Below are 27,064 nucleotides of genomic sequence, written 5' to 3' on the forward strand. Positions count from 1 at the left end.
AACCTAGTGTACCAGTGTTAATCCTGAGTCTGTAAACTAGTGTACCAGTGTTAATCCTGAGTCTTTAACCTAGTGTACCAGTGTTAATCCTTAGTCTGTAAACTAGTGTACCAGTGTTAATCCTGAGTCTGTAACCTAGTGTACCAGTGTTAATCCAGCGTCTTTAACCTAGTGTACCAGTGTTAACCCTGAGTCTGTAACCTAGTGTACCAGTGTTAATCCAGCGTCTGTAACCTAGTGTACCAGTGTTAATCCTGAGTCTGTAACCTAATGTACCAGTGTTAATCCATAGTCTGTAACCTAGTGTACCAGTGTTAACCCAGAGTCTGTAACCTAGTGTACCAGTGTTAACCCTGAGTCTGTAACCTAGTGTACCAGTGTTAATCCAGCGTCTGTAACCTAGTGTACCAGTGTTAACCCTGAGTCTGTAACCTAGTGTACCAGTGTTAACCCTGAGTCTGTAACCTAGTGTACCAGTGTTAATCCAGCGTCTGTAACCTAGTGTACCAGTGTTAATCCAGCGTCTTTAACCTAGTGTACCAGTGTTAACCCTGAGTCTGTAACCTAGTGTACCAGTGTTACTCCACAGTCTGTAACTTAGTGTACCAGTGTTAATCCTGAGTCTTTAACCTAGTGTACCAGTGTTAATCCCGAGTCTTTAACCTAGTGTACCAGTGTTAATCCCGAGTCTTTAACCTAGTGTACCAGTGTTAATCCCGAGTCTTTAACCTAGTGTACCAGTGTTAATCCTGAGTCTGTAACCTAGTGTACCAGTGTTACTCCACAGTCTGTAACCTAGTGTACCAGTGTTAATCCAGAGTCTGTAACCTAGTGTACAAGTGTTAACCCTGAGTCTGTAACCTAGTGTACCAGTGTTAATCCAGAGTCTGTAACCTAGTGTACCAGTGTTAATCTTGAGTCTATAACCCAATGTACAAGTGTTAACCCTGAGTCTGTAACCTAGTGTACCAGTGTTAATCTTGAGTCTATAACCCAATGTACAAGTGTTAACCCTGAGTCTGTAACCTAGTGTACCAGTGTTAAGGGCTTCTGCCAAATGCCATAAATGTAAACAAAATGTAAAATGTAGTATTAGTTGCAGTTTTCAAATTCATTTAATGTCTGTCAATCTGAGAAGAGACTTAAAATTTATTTTTCCTGGAGGGCGTGGTCTCTAAGATGACTCCTCCTCCATCCAAACAGAGGTTTTATGAAATGGTGAAACGTGAATCATATACGCCTTCAGAGCAACCTTCAGCAAAGTCCAAGCTTTTAGACAAATCCAGAGACTGAAGACACTAAAGCTTTACATCATACTAACTTTTCGTAGGTTTTACAAAATGTATTCATGTATTTTTTTAATGTCTTTTATACCACATACATCAGTCAACTAAGCTGGAAATTAAAATGTAGAAAAAAAAACTAGAAAAAAATGTGTAAAATAAATATTTATACATGTAAGGTAAAAATATTAGCTGCTATATTATTCGATTCACATTGAAGGGTACAGATAATTTCAGACTTGAAACTCAAACCAACTCAAGTAAAGCCCTATAAATGGATTCAGACACTGACTCACACACTGATTCCTCACTTCATTAGCTTGTTTAACATTTAGCTGTATGTGCACAGCAGTAGCAGAGACTCGAACCGTGTTTTACAGCTCGGTGCCTCAGCAGGTCACAAAAATGCACACACCTGACAGGGATGTTTTGGTTTGTTTTATTGTAAATACGACAAAAAGAAAACAATTGTATTTTACAGTTATTGATCTTTATATATTGGCATGAATGAATTTTGAACATTTTGAAGAGACGCCTCCGGTCAGTTTCTGCCTTGTTCATGTTGCTGCAAATGCATGAATCAGCAGATACGGCTCGAGTTCAGAAGTGTGACCTCTTTCCTTCATTATTCACCAATAACTGTACCTCTCCTCTCTATAAACAAAACAATAAATTATAAACATATTCAATAAGAAAGCCATGATGGAAAAATAAAAGAACAACAACAACAAAAAAAAGTACAAAATGAATTAAATGTACAGTGGAAGCAGTGGCGTAATCCCAGGCTGCTCACTGTCTCGCTCACATCCACCTCCACGGCCAATAACAAGGCAACATCCACAAACTCTTTGCATAATTTATTGTTCTTTTGTTTGATTTTTTTTGTTATTATTTACACCTTTGCAATGAAACAAGGTTATCTGAGAATTCAGTATTACACTGTAGCTCCAAAAATATTCTTCTTCCTCTTAAGAGGCTGAGGGGGAAAAAAATGAAACTGCTGCATATTGAAGTGTTTACATACTTTAATACTCATATAAACCAAGCTTTCCTCCTCGAAAGCTTTATGATCTCTATGTCTCTCCTAGCTACGAAGTTATGATATTGCTTACTGTGGTGGTACAACAGAATCATTACACATGGGTTTAATATCGAACAAATACAACAAACATCGATGCACAAATCATACGACCGGGTGGTTTCTAACGGAAAATAAAACCATTCCGCTAATAAATCATGTTATTGGTGCAAAGTGTCAATACAAAATCTTCAACATTTATTTTTTCCATCATAAATAATCAGAAAATGTGTGAGAGTGAGAGGGTTACATTTTATTTTTAACTTAGTGTTTGTTTTTTTATTCTTTTCTGCTCTTACATGCCTGTCTGCCCACGCTGTCGAAGTTATGTACATATATGACAAAACAGTTACCAAATATACAAAGAGGAAAACGAAGCTCGTTTTCTGATAGGACACAACCTCCAGGGTGTACTGTACCTGGCTGCTCTCATCTCAGGTCACCGGCATCTCATCCAAAGCGCCTACATTTTAATAATACACAATAATTTACATACAGCAAGTCATTAACGATTTTAAAGGTGGTCCAAAGGTGGAAACTGAGCTGTTCTCCGCCCTTACAGCAAAGACCTGTTTTATAACAGCCAACATTCTGTTGTGTGTGTGTGTGTGTGTGTGTGTGTCCGTTGTCTAGCCCAGCCACTACAATGAGAATAAAAGCATTTGTTAATGTATAATTTGGTGGTTCGTCTCTGAAGCCTCTGAGTTTGAGATATTTCTTGAGTCAGCAGTTTTAGCTTCTGATCATATTCACAGTCTGCAAACAAGAGGACTTTACGCAACCTATTATCATATGCGGGGTGTGAAAAACAATCCTAAAGATTCTAGCTTACAACAACAAAGTCTTATGTTTGTAATCTTTTCACAAAGTCTGATGCTCCAGTCGATTCCAGAACAGAGACATGTTTAGTCTAACAGGTCAGGAGTTAGTGGAGTTCTCTCATGTGAAGTCTGGCAGCAGCCTGCAGTCAGCCTTGTCCTTCCTCACACTCTTCCTTGTGTGTGTGTGTGTGTGTGTGTGTGTGTGTGTGTGTGTGTGTGTGTGTGTGTGTGTGTCCGCTCTCAGTATCTGTTCTGGTGCTCATAGTGCCAGCGGTTGAAGTCAATGTTGAAAGCCACAATGCTGCCTGATGCCATGCCAGTGATTAAAGTTCTGTAAATACAGAGGGTTGAGAAGATGAAGCATGAATAAAAAGCAAAACAATAACAAAAATGTCAGTGTCAGTGATACACTACACTCCTTCAGCCACACTAATTGCACGATTGCTGTGGACGGTCTCGCTGTGAGAGCCGAACGATTACTGCACTTACTGAACACAGTTTACACTCGAGTCTTGTTCATTATTCAGTGTATAACGTCAGCTGGATTCTAGACTCTGTACAGTTCAGTTATTCATCATAACTCGTACACAAAATGATCTAAACATACACACATCTATGATGAGCAATGAAACAAGTTATATACGGATACTAAACTTCTCTGTTTAACATTTGATGCTCTGTGAAATGATCGTTCTGATCATTATTATAGCTTTATATTGTGAGTCACTGGGATCATTATCAAGAGAAACTCTAGCACCCTAAACTATACATGCTTTAGTACTACACAAATTAGGATTGTGCTCACCTCTGGTCATGAGAGAGATCCATGGCACGGATGCCTGCGTCACAGCCTGGGTAGATGTAGAGCTGCTTAAAGTCGCAGGCCTGCCACACCTCCACCACTCCGTTATCTCCTCCACTCACCAGATTCTGTCCATCGCTGCTCAGCAGCACGGCCTGAGACACACAGAGACCCATGTTGAGTTTGCTAATGAAGAAAGGTGTTGTGTGCACAAAGGCTTCATGTTGTGAGGTCTTACCCGGGTCGAGTCGTTGAGCTCCATCTGAGCGAGCAGCTTGCCATTGATGCTAAAGTTGCAGAAGCGGCCTCTCTCGTAGTAGATGATGCAGTGACCCTCACTGGAGACGGAGATGAGCCGCGGCTGCTGGCAGTTCTCCGGCCCCTCCAGAGCACGCAGCAGATCTCCTGTGATGGTGTGCACCAAGCATGGACCCTCTGAACACACACACACACACACACACACACACACAGACACACACACACACACACACACACACACAAATGCACACACACACAAGCACACACAAACACACGTTAGCTCATCCTAGTAATTTGGGGAGTGGGAGCAGAAAAAATTCCATACACACAAACAAGATCCTAGAAATGCCTTCCATTGGGTCTTCACTTACATGAATCCACAGCAGTGTGCAGTACTGATTACTGACAGCTGAATTCATAAATAAACTCCACAAGCAGCTTATTAGTGCATTTCATTTATTTCAGTGCAAGGAAGTGGTGTTTGTACTGACCTTTGGCTCCACTGATGACTAATCCCAGCTCAGCACACACAGACACACACACCACCTCGTGATCATGACCGGTAAGGACGGCTCGTGGTGCGGGATAATCACCTGCAGGATAACAGCACAAACCACACACTCAGATCCTGACAGAGCAAACAGCTCCTCTCTGTGTTCACTATTCAACATCCAAATCATTCTTAGATTCTGTCACTCTGCTGTTCAGAAGTGAAGAAAATACGACACTAAATGACTGACTAAATGATAAGTATTGACAACATATTTTAGTTGTTATTGGTGTTTCAATATTTATTCACCTACAAGAGATCAAAATGGTTAAATATGCATTCAGACCAATTCTAAAGCACACTGTGTTTACAGCCTGAACAAAAGCACACCAGGTTGTTGTCTAACATCTTGACTATCGCTTGTGATCTCCTGCACTGCATGCAAAGATGATTCAGGTTTGCATAGTGCCATTACTTTCTCTTATGATATACTGAAGCAGGAAGTGACTGCGTAGTAAGCCGGAGCGTTGTACTTGTACTTGCTTTGTACTGAAATTTATTTGGCTCGGTTTCATCAATGTTTACACCTGTTCCCTAGTCAGAAAAGATCTGTGCACAATACTGAATATCCTCCTAGTTTTCTGCCAACAGCCAGGTCACTCATCGGATAATATTTGCAGTGCAGCAGATGGTGGGATTGGGAAACCTACTGTAGAGTTACAGCTTCAAGGCGTTTCATGTTGCAAAAAATGTGAACTACAATAAAAAAAGGATTCTTTTCTTTGTTGCTGCAGTGTTTATTTCTTAGGACCCTTAAATAAATGCAGCCCTGTGTGGGAACTCACTATTGTTGGGATTGTCTCCGATGATGTGATGCCGTCCGCTCCAGTACCACAGCAGCAGCGTGGCGTCTCGTGAGCCGGAGACGATGTAGCAGTCTCCGCCGATGTAGGACTCGGAGCGAGCCAAACACGTCACTACATCCCAGTGACCAAACACAATCTGAGTCAGTTTACCTGAGGACAAGGAGAACCACAGGGTCACCATCAGGATCAGAAATGCATCAGAAATGCAGACTCATTAGACACACTGTGAATTATCTGTGTAAGTTCCTGTATATGACACCACAGACCACTAGAGAACTCTGGTTTTTAAAGAGACAGGTCTTTAAATAGATCTCAAACAAGGGGTTAGTCTGCAATAAATAAAGAACAAAGACACAGTGATAACTGCATGCAAAGAGACAGACCCGTTTCTGTGGAGTAGACTCGGAAACTCTTGTCCCAGAAGCCACACACCAGGATGTAGCGATTGTCAGCAGTGACCACAAAACAGTGTGTGTTGATCTGAATGCTTTGGTCAACCAGGTCAGTAATCTGCCGTTTATTCACCCCAGAATTATTGGCTGTGAAGAGTGTTGGTAAACGTGTAATTGCAGACAATGCGATATCAATGCTTAAGTATTTTCTTCATTCATCATCGCATGGTAAGAGTAACTGTTGTGTAACTCCAAATGATATCAAATCTTTACCTATCAGAGGATCCATCTCTATCGGGAGGTGATGAGCCTGTTCCAGTGAGTAGCCTGGGGCTCCCCTGAGACCTGCAGGAGGTAGAGTTAAATAAAGTTAAATAAAGACCTACAGTATTTATACAGTAGCACCAAACAATATATACAGGTAATCCAGTCAGTGTGTGATATGTAATAATAAATTTAGTCTGTAAATGTTTAATGTAATAATTACTTTTGTTTTCTGACAAACACATTCAGGACACAAAAGAACAGAATTAAAGCATGTAATGTTCATGTTATGCAGACATAACATTAAAAGTTCAATAAACGCCCTTGCAAATAGAAATGATTATTTGTATTGAGTATATGCCAAATCAACCAACTGGGAACTCATGAGCAATGACAGTTATTTGTTACAATGCACCAAAATGCATCTGGTCTAGTTTCTGTCTCTTTAGTGTTGCAGAGCTCCAGGTTTTTTACTGAGTTGAGGCTTTTATTATATTCTATAGTCAGGGTCTGTCAGACTAATGGTAGATGACCCTTCACTAATGAACTAATGCTACTATAATTAATGGAGTTATACCCCGAGTGCAGAAAAGAGAGTAATGTACAAATATCTGTTAAAGGAATGACAAAACATATCTGATCTAATAATCATTAGCTAATCATTTTCCCCTCTCAGCCCCTGTAATGGAACTGAGCACAGGAGGACTCGCTTCGTCAAACTGATGTGATTCAATATTAACTCATGTGTGTGAATGTATAAGGCTGACACGGTTGCTATGTGATCTGGGTGATGAAGCAGGTCGGGCAGCGTGCCAGTGCTCACCGACGGTGTTGTGCCAGCGGTTGACGGCAAACAGGCGGCTGCAGGTGACCGTTACGGCGGCGGGCATGCTCAGGTGGGGCAGTGTGTTCGCAGCCACATGAGTCACCGGAGAGTTGGAAGGAAATTTCAGCACCATGATCACGTCCTGCTGCATCTGATCCTTAAACATGAGCGGACTCTGAGGAAGGAAACACTGATGAAGAGAAAGAAAGAAAGAAAGACAGAGACAGATACACAGCCAGAGGGGAAGAGGAGAACAAATGGAGGTGGCGTGGGAAAGGAAAGATGAAGGGAAAATGAAGGGAAGATGAAGGAAAAACAGGGAGAGAGGCGTGTTAGAGTGGAATCATCAGGATCGCAGGAGGAACTGTAAGAAGGGAAGAAAGGTGCTGGAGTGATGCAGAGGATGAGAGATAAGGTCCATTTCAGGTCACAATAAACTTTATAATGCAATAATGAGTCTCTTAATATTCAGTAATAATCTAGACCTGTCTAGCCTATCATATCTCTCCTAGTGTGAACGCTCTATATATTCTGAATATTAGCATTATCTTATTTAAAAGAAAATTAAATAATAATAATAATTAAGGATTGCTTCAATAACACAGTCTGTTTTAAACCATTAGTTTGATTGGTGCAACAGACAAATCTCTCATTTACCTAATCTCTCATTTACCTAAAAAAAAGTTTTTTTTCCACATTATTCTAAACATTTTTGTTAAAATAGTTCATTTGAAGTCTTCGCAGAACAAAACCAGTTGTTTCTCAATCAATCATCTGTAAGTTTCTGAAGTGTTCGACATAAACAGGATGGATACTGTATATGGCAGTACTGTAAGTTCACTGGCAAAGAGCTTACTATTGAGATAAATGAGACTATAAACTAAGAAAATAATATACCATCAGCTTCCCGGTGCCACCTGCATCAGTCCATCCCTTCACTGATCAGAACACTAACACTATGACCCATCATATCTGATATCATTTAATGTGTAAGCAGAATCACTAAATAAAACTAAAAAGAAAAGTGAGTTTAACTTCCTTCTTATTATCACCCCAATTTTTCCCCACATTCATCTGTGTGTATGGTGTAATGTATGAATGCTGAGCTGTGTCGCTCTCACCAGATGCATAGCTGAGCTGCGGGGAGGATGAGGCTCTATTAACAGCTGCGAGGGAACCTGACCGAATGTCTGGATCTGAGCCTCCATGGACTACAGAGAGGAAAGAGAGCGTGTGAGGGAGTGAGTCAGAGAGAGGAGAGAGAGAGCGAGAGAGAGAGCAAGAGCGAGAGAGAGAGCAAGAGTGAGAGAGAGAGAGAGAGCAAGAGAGCGTGAGAGAGAGACAAGAAGAGAGAGCAAGAGAGAGAGAGAGAGAGAGAGATGAGAGAGAGAGAGAGCGCGAGACGAGAGAGAGAGAGAGAGCGCGAGACGAGAGAGAGCGAGAGAGAGAGACGAGAGAGAGAGAGACGAGAGAGAGCGACGAGAGAGAGAGAGCAAGAGAGAGACAGACAGTGAGTTGTCTAAGTGGACAGTTCAAATTAACACTACAGCTGAAGTGCTGAACAATTCACAGGTGTTTCTTTCAGTTTCACCTAATGAGATGAACACAAAGCAAAACTCTCACTCGAGGACAGAGAGACAGTGCGAGAGGCTTCCAGCTGGCCATATATGGGCAAAAGAAAAATAGCAACAGGAAACAGGAAGGAAAAAAACAGCCAATGTACAGACCCAACTCGAGAGCACATTCTGTGCAGCACTTAATGGCCTGAGAGGCTGAATAAGTAAAGGCCATGGACAAACACATGACTAATATCAGACCTCTGTCCTGTTATTCCACTAAACTAAAAATTAATTTTTATTACTTTCTAAAACAGAGAGCACACAGCTATTCAGAGCCAAAACATTTTGTCTTATCAACAGATATGTTATTGTCCTATCAATAAAGGCACTTAAAGGTAAAAAAAAAGAACAGGTGCAGTGTGGGACGAACCTCTCTGAGCTGCAGGTCTGTGACCGTGTCCAGATTGACAGAGCCTTCATAGGACATGTAGTGGAACAAGTTAAGAGCTCTCACTGCCTCGGGCCCTCGCTGCTTGTAGCCGAAGATCAGATCGATCCACTGGTGCAGCTGGCATGATACAAACTCGCTCTCCAAAGCCTGAGATGTCAAAGTGTCAGAACCGTTATCAAGCCTGCTCCTTAAATATTTTCTGTTAACATGATTCAGTGTGAATGGTTTCAGCCATCATCATGACTTACAGCTGTGAGGTTCATTTCTAAAATTACCCGTCACTTTGATTACTGGGTTATTTAGAAAATGTCTTGCCATACAAGTTATTTTTTAGTCTCACCATGATGAATTAGACCTTCATTTAGAATTTTTTACCGTGTGAATGTACAATTCCCTCTGAAAACAAGGCCAATTGTTCAGTTCTTATACCACCGACAATATTTGTGTTTGTGACCAAAAGATGTTTATGAGAGTCCAGAGCTTCAGATTTCAGATGTGTTAATACAACTTTAGAACCCTTTTGTTTGAACAAACCCATTTTTCAGCTGATCATAAATAATAGATTGTAAGACATTGAGAGAGGTTTCGTGTTGCTCAAGTGTGCAAATCTTTAGTTTGAATACAAGTCATATTTCTGAATGTCTGCACTTGGGTTGCGTCCTGGGTTTCACCTGTAAAGACTGCATTTGTTGTTAAAAAGAATAAACCAATAAGACCAGAGAAGCGTCTATAGGAGGAAAAACAAGCAATGTGAATCTGAGAAAATCAATCAGATAAATTGTGCAAGATTTTAGAATAGACAATACAACAATTTGGGATGTCCTTGGAAAAAAGGCTTGGTGTATTATCCACTGGTGTACTAACAACCGGATGGAGGAACAGGTCAACCAAAAAATACAACAGAAGCTGATGACGAACATTGTGAAAGATGTAAAGAAAAGAAAAAATAGAAGTGACATCAACAAGCTCCAGAGGTCATGGGTAAAGTTATCAATACACGACTGTGAGAAGACTTTGTGAGCAGAAATAAAGTGGCCATAGAACAAGATGTTAAATCGTAAATTGAAGAGATATAGAGATGCATTATGAGGCCATGATCAAAAACATACAAGATCATCAGTCAAGCACGATGGCAGTAGAGTCATGGCTTGGGCTTGTATGGCTGCTGTCTCATTAATCTATACTGATGATTAGACTGGCCAAGTCAATCACTAGACCTTAATTAAACTGAGCAACATATCACCTCCTGAAGAGGAGACTAGAGGGAGATCGGCCTCATCCAGGACGGTGACGAGTCTGCTTACAGACTGGAGGTTGAGCGGCTGTCTGTCTGGTGCAGCCTTAACAATCTGGAGCTGAACACGCTCAAGACAGTGGAGATGATAGTGGACTTCAGGAGAAACCCCCCTGCTCTCCCCCCACTAACCATCATGGACAGCAGTCCGGACTACCCTCTGTAGTCTCCTGAGTTCAGATTGGGTGGCTGAGCTGAACTCAGAAGACTACAGAGGGTAGTCCGGACTGCTGAGCGAATCATTGGCACAACTCTCCCCACTCTCCAAGACCTGTACTCCTCCAGAGTGAGCAAAAAGGCAGTCAATCACTCTGGACCCCTCACATCCAGCACACTCAATCTTTGAACTGTTGTCATCTGGTCGAGGCTACAGAGCCCTGAACTCCAGAACAACCAGACATAGGAACAGTTTCTTCCCTCAAGCAATCCACCTGATGAACAATTAACACCATGGAACACAACACCTAATATCTGCACTATGTATACCTCAATTGCACATTTCATACTTGCACTCTGTACATACATATTGTATATATTGTACACCTCAACTGCACATTTCTCACTATTGCAAATTTGTACATACAATTTGTATATGTATACTTCATATGTATATTTAAACTGCACATTTCACATCTGTAAATGTGTACATACAATTATACTGTATGTCATTCTGTTAGACTGTGGAGCTTCTGGCACTAAAACAAATTCCTTGCATGTGAAAACATGCCTGGCAATAAAGCTGATTCTGAAACCCACCAAAACAATCAAGTAGTACGAGGAAAATATCACAAAATACGCATGCAACAGTTTGGTGATGTCAGTGCGATGTTGCGATGTCAACGGATATGTCTGTGATGGTCCAATACTTTTGACGGAGACATTATGTGAATATTACACTGGTTTTGTGGAATAGTCTTTATATCAGAACTAAATTATGTTTCTAATGTGGTGTTGAGGGTCTGAAAGGTTAAATTGAAATTTAGTCTTGTATAGTACAGACAACTGTAAGTGTCTAATGCTGTAACATTGTTAAATCTCTTACCATTCTGTTAATACGAACAAAATCTTCTGGTTTTTTGGCCCAGACAGGCAGCTCCACATCACAGACCGGTGTGTGGTCCTCCCTCAATCCCAGATCATAACCATTACTGTTCACAAACATCTCAGGCAGGTAGTAGAACTCTGGGATCAACTCCTGTTCCACACAGAGTTTTAAAAGACACTGGTCAAAATATGCAATAATTTATTTAAATGGATCACCGCTAATCAGTTTCTCTCACCTTGACATCAGATGTGTCTCTCTGGCAGCTTCTCCAGGAGCGCATGATGCCAGAGAATGTTCGGTCTGGATGGTCAAACTTATTGTCGTTTCCGTTCAGGTAGAATGTAGTAAAGGGCTCCTTATGTAGTCAAAGCAAACACAAGGAATTAGTAAGATGAGAGGACTTTTTCTCTATCCTGGCTACGTTAGATAAACTTTCCTAGAAATTCAATGCATTAGAAACATTAAGGTCTTTTTTGATTTAAAAATATTTTTTTGTGCTTTAACCTTCCTATTTTCCTCGGGTCTATCTGACCCGGCTAGAAAGTTTAATGTGTCATAACGGGTTTTCTTCCACATATTTGCCTGAAATTTACCAGGATTGTTCCAAATTCTGAACTTTGCAAGTAAAATTAATTTTGTCTATTTTTGTTGAACTATGTGTTTGGGCCACTATATAATTTGTGTTTTGGATCCTCCCGGGTCAGCTGTACCCGGCCACATTTAGTGGGGCAATAGGTCACACCTTTGGCCTTTTCAGCACAATGAACATACATACATACACAAAAATGCACACATAAAATGTCCATTAACACACACACCCAAAACACACACATGCACAAATTGGGCATTGCATTTCATTAGGCCTAGCGGAGGGCAAAATATGATCTACCAAAATGATGTGCCACACACACACACACACACACATGTAACAAATGTAAGGCTGATTACACAGAATGGTGATAATTTTGATTTATACTGTAAGCATTCAAGTCAATTTGACCTGGAAAAAAAACAGGTTTTATTATTTGCTGACATTAAAAATGGCCAAAATGGTTTCAAAACAATCTCCTGGCTTTGAAATATACCAGCCTGTAATTGTGCATTAACTTTTGTGCCTCTATAGCGAAAATAATTCAAAATTTCTGGGGGGTTTTAACTAAAAAATGAGGCATTTTTGGATATAAATAAGGTTTATTATACCAAATATGAATTTTTTTTCTGCAAAGTATATGTTAATATGTTGGAAACAAGTTAGACTAAAAAGGTGAAAAAAAAAGTCTATCATATATACTTCATTTTTTATAAGCAGTCAAAACAGACAAGGTCAAGTTGACTCGGCGTAAGAGAGAGATCTGAGCAGCAGGAGAAAGAGAGAGAGAGAGAGAGAGAGAGAGAGAGAGAGAGAAAGAAGATAGACAGAAATAAATAAGGAAAGAAAGATCTGAGCAGCACAAAGCGGTCAGAGTATATGTGTGTTTGTGTGTGTGCGCGTGTATGGCAGAGGTTGCAAAAGTACACACATCCTTTACTCAAGTAGCAGTACAGATACTCATTTTTTAAAAGACTCCAGTAAAAGTAGAAGTAGTGACTACACTCTTTTACTCAAGTTAAAGTAAAGAAGTATGGGCTCTGACATGTACTTAAGTAAAAAGTCGCCGTTACTACTACCTGTTTAGTGTCATGCTGGTAACTGGATGTCATGTTTTATTCATATATATATATATATATATGTGTGTGTGTGTGTGTGTGTGTGTGTGTGTGTGTGTGTGTGTGTATATGTATATGAATATATAATTTTGGAGTGTGCTGATGGATATTTGTGTTCATCAGCCACAAGAGTGTTACGAAAGGCAGGCACTGATGTAGGTGAGGTAGGGTGGAGTCAGCGTTCACATTCATCCCAAAGGTGTTCAGTAGGGATGAGATCAGAAAACAACCACATATAGTAGGAAAGGTCAGGTGACCCAATACTTTTGGAAATATAATGTATACCAAGTGTATCAAAAAGGCCATATCCCAAACTGTAGGGAGATTCCAGCTCTGTCCTTGAAAACAACTCAAAATTATTGTGATGTTTTACAAATGACAAAATTAATGTTACTTAAATTAAGCACTTCGTGTTTTTTGGGTTGACACCAGGGGCGGTTCTAGGGTTTCATCTTTAGGGGTTTTAGCCCTCAGTGAGAATTTAAAACAAGAAGAGTTCTATATTATATGACAACTCTGGTAATAAGAATAGTGAAATTTCACTGCTTTTGGTTGCCGTCTTTGCGTCTTTCCGCCGATTAACGTTATAGATAAACGCCTCCAGCTCTGACTGCGCGTACACGCTGCGCGTACCTGTGCGTTTCTGTTCAAATAAAGCAGACAGCTGAAGACGCACTTTTGAAAGACTACAACACACGCGTGTAAAAGCAAAGTAAAAAAAAAATCGCTTTTGGATCAAACTGATAATAATTTTCTTTCCCATCGACGACATGTTCTGCATTTTAACGTAATTTTTATTGTTTATTTATGAAAGTAAAAATTATACTTATAGTTCTAAAAAAGGTCTAGAACCGCCCCTGGTTGACACAATTCGTAACGCATTCGCCAGGAATCCTTTTTAACGCCAATTATTTCAAACATCTCCCTCATATATGTCCATGTCTGTTCAGGAATGTCCTCGTTGTTAGTTATTTTAACATCGGTGACTCCCTCTGAATTAACATTAGCCATTCCTTTTGTAGGCGTGCTGCTCATTGTTAGCTCCTTTATCCTTAGTCTATGTCTGATAGCCAGTAAATAATACACAGTACACCAGTCACATGGGGAAAAAGCCACACAATGATAGGATGATAGGCTGGAAACAGCACTCAATGAGAAGAAGTACAGTACAGTAAGTACAGTAACAAAGTATTTTTACTCCGTTACTTCCCACCTCTGGTGTAAGGACAAGTAAAATAGCAGAAAAACAAAGTAGCAAAAGTCCTTCAAATTGTCCCAAGCCTGCTTCCTCATTCTGACCAAACTCACAGTTACTCTTACGGAAAAATCTCCTTTTGCTAGTCTACACATCATTTTAAAAATATGAATTCATTTCCACTTAACAGTCATCTATCCATTTTTATAATAACCGCCGATAACCCTATAAGCTTTGACAGTACTGTATATATGTTTGAACTGAAGCATGCAGTGCAAGACGCTGGTGTGAATTAGCACTGTGGTGTACAGAGAAAGTGCTCACTATTCTGTGAAGCCAGAGCAGAGTAGAAGCAGCGGTAGAGTAGAGCGATGTGTAGTGATGTTGTGGTGTTCCATCCTCCTCCCATGTCTCATAACGCTCTGCATAAAAGGCTGCACGCTTTGGATTTAGCGCCCCAATTGGCTGGAAGAAAAAGAAACCAAAGCAATACAAAGTATTACAAAACATTGATCAGTTCAATAATGAGTAAGCCTGAGGTGACGGTGACAAAGAAAAACTTAAACAGAAAAATTCAGGAATCCGAATATTACCTTCGACAGATCCCTGAAGTTGCCAGGCAGAGTTAGGTCCAGCTCCTCAGACTCATAGTTGGTGAGGACCCAGGGGAAGACTGGGTATTGGTTAAGGTCATTATATGTTCTTCCTAAACACACACACACACACACACACACACACACACACACACACACACACACACACACACACACACACACATAAGCATAAATAAATGTCTAAGCAGATGCATGTATACACTGACTAGCGCTTCTCTCAAATCTATAAAGATTCAGATATCAATATTTTTTAGTCACAAAGTCAGTCGAGTCCATTCTCACCTGCAATGGTGTTGAGAAACATGAGGTACTCGAAGTTAGAGATCTCCCGCCTTTGCCAGCGCTGGGTCATGTTAGAGGACTTGAACAACTGTCGAGGGGTGGCCAGAGAAATCCGTCTGCATACAAGATCAGAAAAGTCGCATACTTTTGTTCAGGACAAACTGCAAATAGCACTAAAAAACTAACATGAATGAAGGAAAATCTAATCTCAGATCAGTACCAAGAGCAAATGTGGAGATTCTTAGGCTATTAACTTTTGGCCATGTCCTACCTTGCCTGAGGAAGGCCGTAGCTGGTGCCGACTCCTACTCGGGGTAAACTGTACACCACCTTTTTTACAGTTGCCTGGTCCGGGAAGTTAAACATGACTGATGCTACAGGGAGAAGGACATCAAAACAAATGCGGTTACTCATATTATACATCTTTAAATAAGAACAAGGTGCAGCTCTATCTTAAAGAAAGCATTCAGATCTTTTTTTTTATTATTATTAATAAACACTCTTTCTAATGGAGGTTTATCTTAGAGTTCCCTCTTGAAGCAGTGAAGCCTGGGACATTGTACACTGGTAACTGTAACTGCCTTGTCTCACATAATAATGCTCAACACTTGAACAATCTTTACGAATATTAGAGTTAGAATGATGCAGACTAACTGAGTGTTTGAGACCAGTGACTGCTTGAGTTTCTACTTTTATTTGAACTCAAATTTCTCCTAAATGACCAAAGAAATAACCAAAATCTTTAATCGTACAAAATGAAGCCGGTCAGAATTTCAGTTATTCATAAAATTTTACTTTGAAGTGACGAGATTACTATGAAGAGGAAGTCTGAAGGGATGATACAATAAAACATATTACTGATGTATGACACGGGAAGTCTAAACATTCCCATATTTTCCAAAATGACAATGTTCTTTACAGGAATATAGAATATAACAACGCTCTTACTTCTGTTGGCCATGAAGACCTCCAAGCCAGTGTTCTGCAGCAGGTAACGTCTGGCAAACACGGCTCTGATCTCACTGAACATCCATTTTCCATGCAGCCCCTCAGAATATGCCAAAACCTGCGCACACACACACACATTAGAAGCACTTCACCTCAGTGACTCAGATGTTCAGCCTCTGCTAGAGGAACACACACCTTTGCATCAATCTTCTTGAAAGCGGGATCTTCCTCATCCACCTCAAAGTAAATCTCAGTGGTGGTGATTGAAAGCGTTCCTCTGGCAACGACCACAGGAGCGACCAGCTGGGCCGGCGTGCTCAGAACTACAGGACCTAAAAGAGACCAGGTTATTTACTCCATTTATTCCAGATAATACTGAAACTGCAGTTTAGTTAGTCAGTATTTTGTCATGGACTCATTTGTCAGGAAAATGATTTGATTTTCTCAATCAAGTTCTGCACAGTTGTTAATGACACTGTACCAGAGTTCAAGAAGTTCATTAATTAAATCAAATGAAGCTAAATTGGGCTGAATGTTACACACAGTCAGTGGTTCATTTGAGTTGATGAGTCTAGGTGATTTTAATTAGTTCATTTTAGTAAATCAGGCTTTGAATGCAAAGAGTTTCATCATCATCAGCAGCAGTTTTTTGCAGCTGTAGCAGCATGAGATCTAGATTTCCATCCGAAACACTGTTCGAATGCTGCTCAAATTTGTTAGGCTATCCAGAAACTTGGCGGAAACTTGCCTCTGGAGGTAAATACCCGAGGATGAAAAGGCACTAGAAATAAAGTACATTTATAAACATTAACACAAAATCTATCCGGGATACAAAAACACCATCAGTGATCTGTTTGGTTTTTGTGTCAGATACCTGCGAGGTTGTCAATCTCTTTCTCCTGCAGCAGACTGACAGCATCATCGTCTCCTTCCAGCATCAGCTCCATCTCAGGATTCTGACTGACCACAGACTGACTCCTGAACGTCTTCTTCGACTTCACGTCCTCTTCTTCCTCAGGAGCTGCAGAGATGAAAACACAAGTTGCATCTCAGAAAGCATATGGAATGTATAGAAAGTATTTATAGAGGAAACAGCGAATTAAAGGCACTGACCATAATCCTCCAGTGATTTAAGTGAGGCTTCTGTGTGTGTAGAGCCAAACGCATTGCGAACAAATCTTCTCCTCCTGCGCAGGTCGTCTTCCCAGTAATCCAAACGCCAGAAATCAAGCAAATGGCTGCAGAAGCAAGAATGTTGTACAGCTTGAGATTTATACTGATTTAATTTCTAATCCAAGATTTATTTTTCTGCTAGTTATTTCTTCAGGGATCTGTAGGTAATTCTGCATTCGACTCTGAAGCCAAATGTTCCTGTGTGTTATCAAAAGCCTGGTGTGGTTTAGACTTGCTGAGAGAGCAGACTCGAGGCAGAGATTGGCTCACTCCATCACGACTGGTTTAATACACCGTGCGGTCGGGTATGTGTTATGATGAATGGAGAAGGCTGATACCCTAAAGTTAAGATGATGAAGTCTGCACAGATCTGTATTTTTAGATTTTCACGATATGTGTACTTCCTGTTCTGTCAATTATGTAATCATATTTGATAATAATTAAGGCTTATTTTTTCTTTCTTTGACCAAATCAGCAGGACATTTGTTTGTTCACCAGTAACAACACAATACACAATGTGTAGTGAACTACATGATTTCACGGAACACATTCATCCTTGGGACTTTTATCCTTGGCAATGTTGTAAATAAACCTATTACTTTGTAGTCATTTGTGTCTTTGTGAGTGTAAAGATCATTTAGCTGCAGAAGTTAATATTTTTCAATCTTTGCTTTCCTGAAGTGTTTGTTTACTGTTTACCATTTTAAATGCTCTTGTCAGATTGTTACCAGATTACAAAAATCTTCAGCCTGCATTTATAACAACATGAAATAGCGCAACAAGCAGCTATTAAATGATTCAGTAAGTTACTTGGACCAAGTCAATGATGGTGGATGTCCTGCATGTTCCTACATGGGTTTAATTTGTTTCAACAGCATCTTATACACAACAGTTTCAATACAATATTTAAACACATTTTTTTTAAATATTAAGGGATGCTTGAGCATTAACTGTACATCATCCCATAGATCTTTTGGCTATTGTAATTAGTTATCAGACAGAACAAGGTCATGAGTGAGTGACATCAGAGAGTGGCACCATGCTACATTTACATTTATGCCAGCAACTTACATTTTATCTCATTTTCTTCAGCTGAGCAATTGAGTGTTAAGGGCCTTGCACAAGGGCCCAGCTGTGGCAGCTTGGTGAACCTGAGATTTGAACTCATCACCTTCTAAGCTGTAGTCAAACACCTTAAACACTAGTCTACACCATACATACGTGTTCCTCATGAGTAATGTTTATTTATACCTCTGTGCCATGGTGCCCCAGGCTCCATGCTTATTGGTCAAGATGTTGAGGATCTTCTGTTTCAGTTGGTTGGCGGTCACGTGATCTCTGTGCTTGGCGGCACTGATCAGGTGATCACACATCTTCTCTTCCTCTCTTCGATCTGCTGCATATTGAGCGCAGTTGGACTGAGAGAGACAGGACAAAGAAGGACATGGTAAGAATATTGCAACATTTTATTCCTATCAGAAAACGTATCACTGCAAGCTGACTCTTTTTGTGCTTTACGTATGACATGCACATACACAAAGGACATGCATGCATGACATCTAAGAGACCAACACACTGCATTTAGCAGAACGCACACAGGTGCACAGGCACAACTGCAGTCACACACATCGGCTGACCTCGAACTCTGCATGTTTGTGGACGTCCTCGGCCCTCTGTCTGTTGAGGATAAACTCCGCCTCATTGGCCACTCGCACAATGTGGTCCTTCATGGCATGGCACAGGAGTCTGAAACAAATTTCAATTTAATTCTATTTATTTGTATAGCGCTTTTACCAAGAAACTAGCACACAGTTCATTTCTGGGGGGAAATCAGCACCATTATGATTTCTTCTCATCCTAAAATAAACAGTAGATATAAAGGTTTTCCGTGTGTGTAATAAACCATTTTTATTTTACATCAATCACTTCCATGGTGTTCTTACCTGCCCTCATTAATAAGCTCAATAAAGGCAAGTCCCGCATTCTTCTGAATGGAGTTCTGCCATTCCTGAAACACAAGAGAGAGAATGATGTCATTTTTAAAGACGTACTAATTCTACCAGGTCTTAAACCCTAAACATGGGCTACTAAGGAGACAAGGTGTGTGCATTGCTTTTCCTTCTAAAACAAAAGCATATGCACATGCAGTAAAGTTGGACTAAGACCTCAGTAAAGTGCTGTAAAACAACAGACATATTGACAATCTGTTCAGAACGGCATTCTGCCAAGACAGCAGCAGACGCATAGAAAGGGCAGGAAGCTTTTAGCCCAGGCTGCTGATGGTTCTAGAAGGACACATCAGAGGCTCTAGTTACCATCCCTTCCTGTCAATCAATACTTTGGGTTCGGTTACATCCCCAGAGAATCTAATGGAAGGCCAGAGTGGAACCAGTGTAACAATATCTGCTGGAGAGAGGAGGGCATTAAGGATGAAGGGAGGAGGGGAGGGGACAGAAGGATAGGAAGAATCATTGCTCCAGACTCTTAGTGTAGAATGTAGACTCAAGAACCAAGAAGGAAATGAAGAGCAAGGATTTATGAAGTCCTTTATGTCTATGATTTGTCCATGGCCATTCAAGCATAACTTCTTTAGTACTTTTTGTAAAAGCTTTACAGATGAGATGTTTACGTTAAAGAACAGATTTTGGAGCTAAATGTGGAGGAAGACGGCATCAATTCAAGGTAAGAAAGGAATCTATGTTGCTTCTGAAAATACTGAACTGTCTTATTAGTGCATACAAAAAGATTTATATTCCTCACTTCTGCGTTTCTTATCTGTCTCACTAATGAATAAGGTGAATAAGTGAATAATAAGCTATGAGCTTAAAGAGTAAAACCTGCTGCAGAGGTCACATGGAGAGATTGAGCTTATGGGTGTGAAGCCTTCAGCTCTTTTTGTAGAATCTGGAGTGGGAACGCCGTCACTTTCAGAATCTGTTCTTTTGTTTTAGAAACATTTCTGTTAAACTAATCAAATCTTCAGGTACTTTTTATGAATACAAAATTCAGTTATCCTACTCATTTACCCTCCATTTTAATAAGAACAACTGCTCATTTGTGCTGTTATCTAACCAGCCAATCGTGTTACATACAATCATGCTGACATAGGTCAAGAGCTTCATGTAATGTTAACGAACATCTGAATGGGGATACAGTAAGTGTGATCACTGTGACTGTGGGTTTTGGTAGCTAGTTTGAGAATTTCAGAAACTGTTAATCTTCCTGCATTTTCACACTAAAGTCTCTAGAGGAATCATACGAGAATGAGCAGACTGCTCTGAGCTAACAGGAAGTCTACACATTAACCTGAGTCACCCAATCTGGACAGTGGAAGACTGGAATTGACCAGATTAGTCTCTTATTACTTCATTCTGATGTTTGATGTGAATGTTAACTGAAATTCTGGAGCTGCATCGGCATGACTGGATTAGAGAACTGCAGGAATGAGCAGGTTTATTCCCTCTTTGAAATTTATTTCCATCTTTAGGAATTTAGAAGCTCAACTTCTACAAAAACTTAAGAAAAAGATACTGGGTGAAGCTTCTCATGAAGCCGGTTGAAAGATGCCATGTGTTTTCTTCACCAGAAATACTCAAATAATTGTCTCAGATCACTGCTTAATTTCCTTTGTGTTTTATTCTTGGTGATAAGCAGAATGACTACTGTACGTCTGGCCAAGCTTCTGATGGGTGGGGCATCTAGTGCATGTGAGCTGTGTAATATTTATAGCTTCCAGAGAGTGATGATGAGAACAAAGTGCCTCTAAAGCTGTAGGACATGAAACTGTATTATACAGTTTTATAGTTAGTTCTGGTTCACTAATTTGATTGGACGAGCTCTGTTCCAATAGTGCTTATAGAACAACACAGGGACCTTTCACTGTTTTTGTCACTCTCCTCATTTGTGCTCTACATGGGCAGTTGTGGCTCAAGTGATTAAGGCTTTGGGTTGTTGCTTGGAAGGTTGATGTTCAATCCCCAGCACTGCCAAGCTTCCACTGTTGGGCCCTTGATCAAGACCCTTAACCCTCTCTGTGCCAGAGGTGCTGTATCATGCTGTCTGTAACCACTGAAACTCTTACTATATCAGTGGAAATGGCTAAAATAAATAACAATTTGCATGAATTATAACATCTGACTTGAAATATAAATGTTTACCAGATGAAAAGGAAGAAGGGAAGAGTGTGACTTCTATATGATCTTTTTCCGTTTGTGGAGCTGAACTAATTATTTAGCCATATTGTGTCATAATGTCTGTTCCTCCACATTTATTTTTTATTTAGAACTTTAACTGTAGCATAAAAGCAATAAATGCAGAATCATGCTGTTATTTCCTACAATCACAGCCATGCTGATATTCAGTCTAAACACACTCCTGCTTGTGCAAAATAGCCTAATTATAAATACACTTCCACTGCCTTCCTGCTTATTAGTATATAAAAGATGGAAACTTGCGTTGGGAGAGTTGCGTTTCAGAAGAAACTGTCGAGCTAAAATATTAGTGGAATCATGGGTAATGGGATCAGTTCTGATTGTGCACTTACCTGTGAGCACAGTAGCATCACCAGTTCCACTACTGATGTGCTGGACTTCATACACACCAGACCTGCAGGGCAAAGGAACACAATGGCAAAATTTAACACACACAAACACACACGGACACACACACCAACACACACACTTAAACACATGTTAAGACACAAACAGCATGCTTTTAGGAAATAATTAATTTTATTTGACTACAGATTATTCCCTGGAGATAGAAATGCCAGTTGCATATTAATTGTTATACTGGGACACCAATAGGAGGTTCCAATAGTGATGTAATGTTCCAATAACAGGTCATCATCAATGTTCCTGCAAAAGTGGCAATAAGCAAACACTTTTGGCTCAGTTTGTATTTACAGTTTACACCAGCTAAAACCCCCCACCAATCTACTCTTTATGTACTGACTTGTTTGGGATACTGACTGATGAAATAAAACACATGCTGACATAAGAGTTCTGTTAAAGGCTAAAAACGGAAATGTGTTGGGAAACCAGCAATGACCTCAGACAGAGTTACGATATTGCCTCTTGAGCTACCAGAACCCACTTAAACAGATTTAATGCTCCATATGATAGATTGTACACAGCTTTGGAACTGTGCTGTGGGATGATGGTGTTTTGATGAAGGTTTGTTGAGAATGCTTTCTAACACATTGCTCCAAAATGTCTCAGATGTGTTCAGGTGGGTTGAGAACAAGTGAGTGTGAATGCCGAAGTGTATGATTGATATCATCTCCATATTCTGACGCTGTAATCCTGGAGAGAAAAAATTTATCGGTTAGAATACGTCTTCCCTCTAAGGGACTCAAACCATTCTGGTAAAATGTCCTCTAAAGAAAAACCTGGAACTGAGATGGCCACCAAACTAGATATGACTCTGAAATAAAGTATACAGTATTTTCCACAATATAAGGTGCACCGATTATAAGGCGCAGTCTCAATTACGGGGTCTATTTCTGTACTTAACCCATACATAAGGCGCACCGTATTATAAGGCGCATGCTAAAACATACGGTCCACAAAAAAGGTAATAGAAGCAAAACAGTGAGTTTAGTTGAACTTTATTCTGCTATTTAACAACACACACATTATTTTTTAATCAATCTTCTCCCACAAATCCATCAAAGTCCTCATCTACTGTGTTTTCTTAACTTGGTGCAGTACATTTTCTTGCTTCCTCCACTTTCAAACCATAGATTCATTGATGTTGAATCCTGTCAGCTGCTCTATTCCCATTTACAACCCTGTAACGGTTGTAATTTAAGGCTGTAATAGTTTTATATTGTGACAGAGTTCCGACAACATATACAATATAAACAACCACATAAGAAACATTCAGGACAGGATGAGAGCACACACACACTGCAGCCTGAGAGGACTCTGATAATGAGGGAAAAGAGCCAGAAAGAGAGAAAGGAAGAAAAGGTAAAGAGAAAAGAAAGCAGGAGGGAAGAGTGTGAGGACACAGACACAGATAGTGACCCAGATGAAGGACAGTGGAAAACCAAAGATCTACATGTGTGGGATCTCCAGCTTCCTTGAGTTTCCTGTTATAGAATCATATCTAGAGCTGATCTAAAACTTGTGTGTATCTTACACCATCTAGTCCGGGCATCAAGAAATGGCGGACTGCAGTTCGGGTCCGGACCGAGTGACGGGTCTGCCCGGACCCGTTAAAATTCAAATATTATCATATTAAGCATCTCCTTATTATAATCTAATATTATAAGATTATATAAGCTCTTTGATATTAATAAAAAGATAAATCTTTCAATCTTTCGTTCATGCGTAGTTAATCTAGTTACGACAGGAGCGTCATCAAAAGCCAAGCCAAAACAGATTGTTTCTGTTCCATACTCCAGAGCAGAAGGTGGCAGTAATGCACATAATTACGCTGGCAGGACAATTAAGATTCAAACTGCTGACAGGACAGTTACATGCCCATTTCTCTTACTAGGAACGGAAGATGGAAAGGGAGTAAGGAGAGGTGGAAAGGAGAGAGGAAAAAGGGAGCTGCTCAAAGCTCTGCACTTTTCTTTTATTCAGTAAATTCTGCCCTGTTCTATTTTACTTGAAATGTTCTTTTGCCTAAGGTTCCTGTGTTATTAATGTAGTTAATGTTTAAAAAGGGGCAGCTCAAAAGTCTTTTGTTTATTTTTTTCTTAAAGATTAAAAGCACTTTTATTTTATTCAAAAGATTCTGAATGTTTCACATTACTTGAAATATAGGCCCTAAGTTCAGGCTGCACAAAGCTGTGTTTGCACTTTTTATTTATTTTATTCAGAAGATATTCAGTGTCTGTTACTTGACATGTAGTAAAGACAACTACAGGATTGTTCTCCATTCAAGTGCCATACAAGTTCAGACTTTGAAAACACTTGAAATTTAACAATAAATTATATAGAAATGTGTGCTTTATTGAGTTTATTAACATGAGGGTACACTATTTAAGTGACAATATAAGATTCGGACCTTTGCTGGGAGGAAATTTTAGTAACTGGACCTCTTTGAATTTTAATTGAATACCCCTGATCTAGTGTATTTATTTACTCAAGAAAAGTAAAGCTGGTCTTGGAGCTCATGTTTGTCTTCTAGTCCTCCTTTCTAATTACAGACTCATCCTTTTGGGATTATTAATATAGTTCTCTCTATCTGATACAGAGCACTATCATGTATCTGCAACTCTCCTGACACCTCCTCATACCTTGTCCATGGGGTCGTGTGTATGAGGCAGCAGACATACACACACAGACAGCAGACAGTGAGGGACTCCACAGAGACACCAGCTAGAGAGGAAAAAGGAAGCACAATACAGCACCTGTACCTTCAATCAGCAACTCCTGCCCATGGCTACCGAGCAGGGTCCTGGACAGGAAGGGTGCAAAGTCCACAAAGATCTCCCTCAAGAGGGGAGCCACCTTCTCCAGCGCACGCTCTAACTTAGTGGTTATACTGTAGAAGAAACAGAGAGCGAAACAGACAGACAAGCAGTGATGATTTTACAGTGCACAGTTAGGAGAATTCAAGCATCCTGTAAAGCTCAGCCTTAAAATACAGACAGGCCCAAAAGTCTGAGTCCACTCCATCCACCACTGTTTACATTTAAACCATTCTGTAGAACATTGGGTTTCATTCAAAGACTTTCATTCTTACAGTTCTTTCATTTTAAGGTCTGGAGACCCAAATATTTGATCCTCTCTCTCCATATATGTATCCTTTTGCCAAAATGTTATACAGACCCTAATAATTCCAAGATATTAACTAACAAGTACCAAGAACACAACATACTGTATGTAGCAACATGGCATGTTATTCATCACTGTAATTGTGTTCCTCTGGCTATCATCCACACCTTTTAATCACGAGAACCGTCACAGTGCTTATACCACACCACTGTTGCATGTTTAGTTCAAAAGGTGTTCAAGCTGTTTATGCCCCCCCCCCATTCTCTTATTTTAATAGGTTATTGTTTTTTTATACTAAGAACGTCCACAAGTATGTGTAACAGTTCATATGGTGGATTTTTCCAAGTCTTCAGTGACACCGCTTTCTAAGTTTTCTGACATCTGAGATTTTCAGAACAATACGATACGATACCTCAACGCATGTATGATATGTAGCTTTAGCGATTTCATTATAGGGTTTGCCCCATTGTTGAAGTTTAAAGCAGATAGGGTTATTTACTAAACAAACTTTTTAGTCGAATGTCCAATTGGCAAATGATCATTATTAACAAATTACAGTAAACTACCTCCTACTGATGATCACCATTCTTTAAGACTCCTAGGTTATGGTTCAACTTGCGATTTTTTTCTACTTATTATGTCATTTCCTTCATAACTCAGATAATAGCTGTATTGTAAATTAAGAAAAACAGGCATGCCAGGAAAATCAGCAACAGCATTGGCCTAACTTAGAGAATTTATTTGACAGCAACTGCTTTTGTTAAAGAGGACATTTAGGTTGAGGGCATTTAGTTGTGATTGATTCTTCAGACTTGTCTTATTCTTTATTATTCCATTGCATATAAGAAAGCAAAACAGCATTTGGGAGTGGACCCAGAGTTTTGGATGCTACTGTATGGTTTATGAGCTACAACAAACACCGCTTGTTACTGTTTGGTTAGAATGAGAGTTAGTGAGTCGGTGTAGTGTTAATGCTGCTTATAAACACAAGACTTGGCTTTTTTTTTTTTTTTTTTACCAAGAAGAGGCAAAGATTTCACACGCAAATACGAGATTTATTGAAATACCTTCTCTGTGCAGGAAGTATCCTAATCAGTTTATTTAAATGAGCAGGTCATTTCTGCACAGAATATATTTCAATAACTATACTCGAACAGTGCCCACACCCCTATGAGCTTGGCTATGCTAAGGCTAAAGCTACTGCACCTGGACACACACAACACTAGGTTCAGGAGCTTGAGGAGCTGAAGGAAAGGGTCAGTAGCATCAAGGGTATTGAGCATTTTTACTGAGCACAGAAGTGGTCATTGCTGTAAAGCAGGAAGTGATACAGGAAGTGAATAAAAGACATAATCCAGTCCCACTTTTGAGTTAAACAAACATCTAGTTAGTATGGAAAGCCCATGTGTGTAACGAAACAAACAAACAAATAAAATCATTGTTTTTTTTTCTACTTCAGGTGTGCACAGTTCCAGTCCTGGATGGTCAAGTGATTACCTTAGACAAACACAGGCATTCACTTAACCACCGCTTCATTACCAGATTCAATCACCATATTGTGTTGGACTGGAGTTGTGCACACCTGCACTCTACATGAACATGTTCTCCAGAGCTGAGAGGAACTGGTTGAGTGCTGGATGTACAGTTGTGTTGGACTGGACTGTAGAGTGGAACTGAGTCAGAGATGAGAGAAGCAGGGCAGTACAGTAGAGCACTGAACCGTCAGCATCCACCTCCCTGACACACAAGAGCATCAGGACAGAGAAAGTGCAGAGCAGAAGAAAGTGGTGTGAGAAACGAGGTATACAGTAGTGTGCAGCAATTACCAAGAACTGTTGTTATTTTTAACAATATTTTAAATATAAAACAAAAATTGGACTTGGATGTAAAAAGATGCTGCACAGACACCAGCACTCACTGATTCAGTAGCAGATATTGTGATAATTCTTACAGTATATCTCAAGTAATATATTATTACCATTT

At 39.9% G+C, this 27,064-nt stretch overlaps 1 protein-coding gene across 18 annotated transcripts in view; it reads right to left on the reverse strand.

The window, feature by feature from the left end:
- Positions 1 to 1,706: 1,706 nt before the first annotated feature.
- nbeaa (neurobeachin a) overlaps positions 1,707 to 27,064 on the reverse strand; it is a 167,262-nt gene continuing 141,904 nt past the window's right edge. For 8 of the 18 annotated variants that reach the window (XM_027138270.2, XM_027138216.2, XM_047804813.1 and 5 more), the window contains 25 exons: positions 24,715 to 24,848; positions 21,892 to 21,953; positions 19,292 to 19,356; positions 18,986 to 19,094; positions 18,600 to 18,766; positions 17,289 to 17,413; positions 17,050 to 17,196; positions 16,371 to 16,507; positions 16,176 to 16,293; positions 15,499 to 15,601; positions 15,228 to 15,343; positions 14,925 to 15,037; positions 14,656 to 14,796; positions 11,665 to 11,784; positions 11,427 to 11,579; positions 9,070 to 9,237; positions 8,202 to 8,291; positions 7,078 to 7,270; positions 6,264 to 6,335; positions 5,982 to 6,137; positions 5,578 to 5,748; positions 4,734 to 4,835; positions 4,223 to 4,419; positions 3,988 to 4,139; positions 1,707 to 3,513 (listed from right to left, as the gene is read on the reverse strand). In XM_027138270.2, coding sequence (XP_026994071.2) covers positions 3,423 to 3,513; positions 3,988 to 4,139; positions 4,223 to 4,419; positions 4,734 to 4,835; positions 5,578 to 5,748; positions 5,982 to 6,137; positions 6,264 to 6,335; positions 7,078 to 7,270; positions 8,202 to 8,291; positions 9,070 to 9,237; positions 11,427 to 11,579; positions 11,665 to 11,784; positions 14,656 to 14,796; positions 14,925 to 15,037; positions 15,228 to 15,343; positions 15,499 to 15,601; positions 16,176 to 16,293; positions 16,371 to 16,507; positions 17,050 to 17,196; positions 17,289 to 17,413; positions 18,600 to 18,766; positions 18,986 to 19,094; positions 19,292 to 19,356; positions 21,892 to 21,953; positions 24,715 to 24,848 — 3,202 coding nt within the window. In that variant the 3' untranslated portion in view covers positions 1,707 to 3,422. The other 10 variants (XM_027138236.2, XM_027138230.2, XM_027138211.2 and 7 more) reach the window with 5 other exon arrangements.

Source organism: Tachysurus fulvidraco, chromosome 20 (genome assembly GCF_022655615.1).
Source record: "Tachysurus fulvidraco isolate hzauxx_2018 chromosome 20, HZAU_PFXX_2.0, whole genome shotgun sequence".
Taxonomy (NCBI): domain Eukaryota; kingdom Metazoa; phylum Chordata; class Actinopteri; order Siluriformes; family Bagridae; genus Tachysurus; species Tachysurus fulvidraco.